At 30.0% G+C, this 3,437-nt stretch overlaps 1 protein-coding gene across 1 annotated transcript; it reads right to left on the bottom strand.

Moving 5' to 3' along the window:
- Positions 1-610: 610 nt before the first annotated feature.
- LOC149561962 (protein AGENET DOMAIN (AGD)-CONTAINING P1-like) lies at positions 611-1,051 on the bottom strand. The gene has a single exon (XM_089827930.1). It carries the CDS (start codon positions 1,049-1,051, stop codon positions 611-613), a length of 441 nt encoding a protein of 146 aa, XP_089684056.1.
- Between the last annotated feature and the right edge of the window lie 2,386 nt (positions 1,052-3,437).

Here is a 3,437-nt window from a genome sequence, read left to right as displayed (position 1 = left end):
AGATCTTGCACATCTCGAACATTTAGGCTTGCGCCATGCATTTCATTGACCATTATTTTGCAACACTCCGCAATGACTCTTCCCAATCTATCCAAATAGGTTTCATCATTTCCATCTGATTCAATAGAAGCATCTTGAAGAAGTGGGCTACCAATAGTTATTTCAGATTCACTTTGGTCAACATCCATTTTATTATTTCTGATCTATATAAAATTATGAAAGACATTAGAAATTTTAGCTTAAAAAAATAATAATCAACTTACATAGAAATTTAATTACTTTTTATTTATTTAATTTATACATATGGGAATGAAGATAAATAGAAATAAAATAACATACAAATGCAATTTTACTAAACGATAGAATAATCAAATTAAATATCCAACAAAAAAATTTTATTTACTAAGTAAATATAGAAAACAAAGTTGAAGTTAAGTACATTATTTAAGAAGTAGTTGAATGGATTTCAAACATACTTGATTTTAATAGAAAAGGAAACAGTGAGTGATTTAGGAATACTTCAAATAGTAGTTTTCAGTTCAAAGACAAAAGAAAACTCAAAATTATCTATCAAGTAGTTAATCTCAATACAAAAAATACTGTGAGTTGTTCAATATGATTGTGCTGGAATCCATCGTCCTCCAACCCATTCTTGTGCTAGTCGTAATTGGGAGTATACAAATGGAAGTAGAGTATGAGTATCAGGGAAATATACTTCATATAACTCTTTCATGCTAAGAGGTGACTCAAATGTATCAACAATCACTCCCCTTTGCCAAAAATAATTTTGTAGTACTTCAACATGAAGGTTAGCTTCTATAATTGAAGGCAATGGTACTTGAGATGGAATTGGACGAATATATGCAGGAAAGACCCCTTCAACAAGGGGCTCTGGAACCACTTCATCAGTTATGAAATGTTTATATCTAACATAATACTTGGTTTGTGTAGTATTACGAACACGTCCTATGACAGTTGCTTCAAACCAAGCACCCTCAAAACCATTCTCATTAGATGACACTTCAACCTTCATCCCTATATGCACATCCATGTCTTCTACCTTTTTGAACAGTTAAAACAATAGAAAACTTTACTTGTTAAAATCATAACATAAATATCATTGTTAATAGTAAAGAGAGTTTATAATATTCATATTATGAAAATATATTTTCAAAACATAGAATGTAACAAAAGTAATAGAAAAATTATTAAGTTTATATTAGTTTTTTTGCGAAGTTGGAGTCTCGTAATTGAAAAATATAGTAAATTACGCAATTATAAATAGAATTTTAAAAATGGAATAAATTAAATCTAACTTATAAGACAAACTATTAAAATGTGAACTAAATCTAATATTTCTAAAAAAATAACAAAATCTAATATATTTAAATCTAATATTTCTAAACAATAACTAAATCTAATATTTCTAATATTTCTAAAAAAAATTGTAAATCTAATATTATATTTAGAAACAATGATTTTGAAATGATAGCATGACATCAACTAAAGAAAAGAATATAAAAGATTGATCTTTCCTAAAATAAAAGTAAGATTTGGAGGAGATGTGAATAACATTTAAATATATAAATATAAACATCACTTTATCACCTTATGGCAATTCACAAACTATTAAAATGTGAACTAAATCTACTATTTCTAAAAAAAATAACAAAATCTAATATTTTGAAATCTAATGTTTCTAAACAATAACTAAATCTAATATTTGTAATATTTCTAAAAAAATTGTAAATCTAATATTATATTTCGAAACAATGATTTTGAAATGATAGCATGACATCAACTAAAGAAAAGAATATAAAAGATTGATCTTTCCTAAAATAAAAGTAAGATTTGGAGGAGATGTGAATAACATTTAAATATATAAATATAAACATCACTTTATCACCTTATGGCAATTCACAAACTATTAAAATGTGAACTAAATCTAATATTTCTAAAAAAATAACAAAATTTAATATTTTTAAATCTAATGTTTCTAAACAATAACTAAATCTAATATTTGTAATATTTCTAAAAAAATTGTAAATCTAATATTATATTTAGAAACAATGATTTTGGAATGATAGCATGACATCAACTAAAGAAAAGAAGAGAACGTAGGTAAGTATTCGTTGTGGATCCCTCAGACCAGTAGTGGAGACTTGTGATGAATGAAATACTTTGTTGCTCGATTTCGTTAACTGTCAAGCATTCTATAGGAGTAGGACTGCTGTAACAGCAGACAAGGTATCCTGTAGACTATGTTCTTGCTCACGACTGAAGACAAGCTGTTTTTTTTCCTATAGATTCCCAAATTTTATTTGCATGGTCTTTAAACAATATCTTCAGTATGCTAATTTAACTTATAATTGTTGTATGACGTTTTTGGTTGCTGGGTTTACTAAATCAATGTATCATAGGCTGTAAACTCTCGAAGTGTCAAAAGATCATACACATTTTGAACAACATGTTTATAGGCTGTTGTGTATATGATTGCAAGCACACGATCATGGATTTGGAGCCAGAAGAAAGAGAATGATTCGGTTTGCCTACTATTCTATGGCTCCAAATTATTATTCCGCGGCACGCGGTTGCCTCCCACAACTATTTTTTACTCTTCATTTACAATATCAATACAAAGCGCGTTTAATCAATCATCCTTAGCTTACGCTTTATTCAAAACATGCAGAGCCAAAGCCTCTCCCATACAAATGAATGGTCTGTGTAATATTGCTTTCAAAGTGTGGGAACATAGACAAAGATTTGAGAAAGGAACATAAGTAAAAAAGAAGCAGTGGGTACCTGTTTGTTGTCGACTTCTGCACTCTTGGCCTCTTCCCAAGCAATTGCTCCGCTTCAACAATACAAATATAGAGGTACACCATAATATATATAACCCAGTCTTTCTTCCCAGTCCTGTAATCGACCAAAAAGAAATTGTTCGCCTCTCATTTGCTGAATTTAATTTAATAAAGATTTGTTGTTCACACACGTAGCACTTCACAGAACGTGGGTGAATATGTTTTCTTTGTAAAAGGTAATCGGCATCACATAAAAGTGAAATGCCAGTGGTAGATAATCAACAATTTTCTATTTTACACCTGTAGCCGTTCAGATTCGACTCACATATATTTACTATTGGCAAACCATTGGAATTTGGAGCAATTGATGAAGAAAAATGACTGAAACACACACGACTTTAATTGAAATGCACACGAGTTGAGCGGAAACGCACATGACTTCCATTCCCGCCAGCAGAGCCAAACATGGCGGAAACAATCAGATGAACGTCAAATTTTTTTAAAATACTGAAATGTTTACATTGACGAATGCTCTCACTCGCGACTTAAAGAAGGGGAAGAAAACCACTTTTTGCGCATCAAGGCACAAGGAAGGAAGCAAAAGAAGATTCATCACCGAGAACAAGTAATGAATGT

This window comes from Cupressus sempervirens, chromosome 4 (assembly GCF_028749045.1).
Source record: "Cupressus sempervirens isolate cs-2001-9-10 chromosome 4, ASM2874904v1, whole genome shotgun sequence".
NCBI classification, from domain to species: domain Eukaryota; kingdom Viridiplantae; phylum Streptophyta; class Pinopsida; order Cupressales; family Cupressaceae; genus Cupressus; species Cupressus sempervirens.
This window is presented reverse-complemented; position numbering and strand designations above follow the sequence as displayed.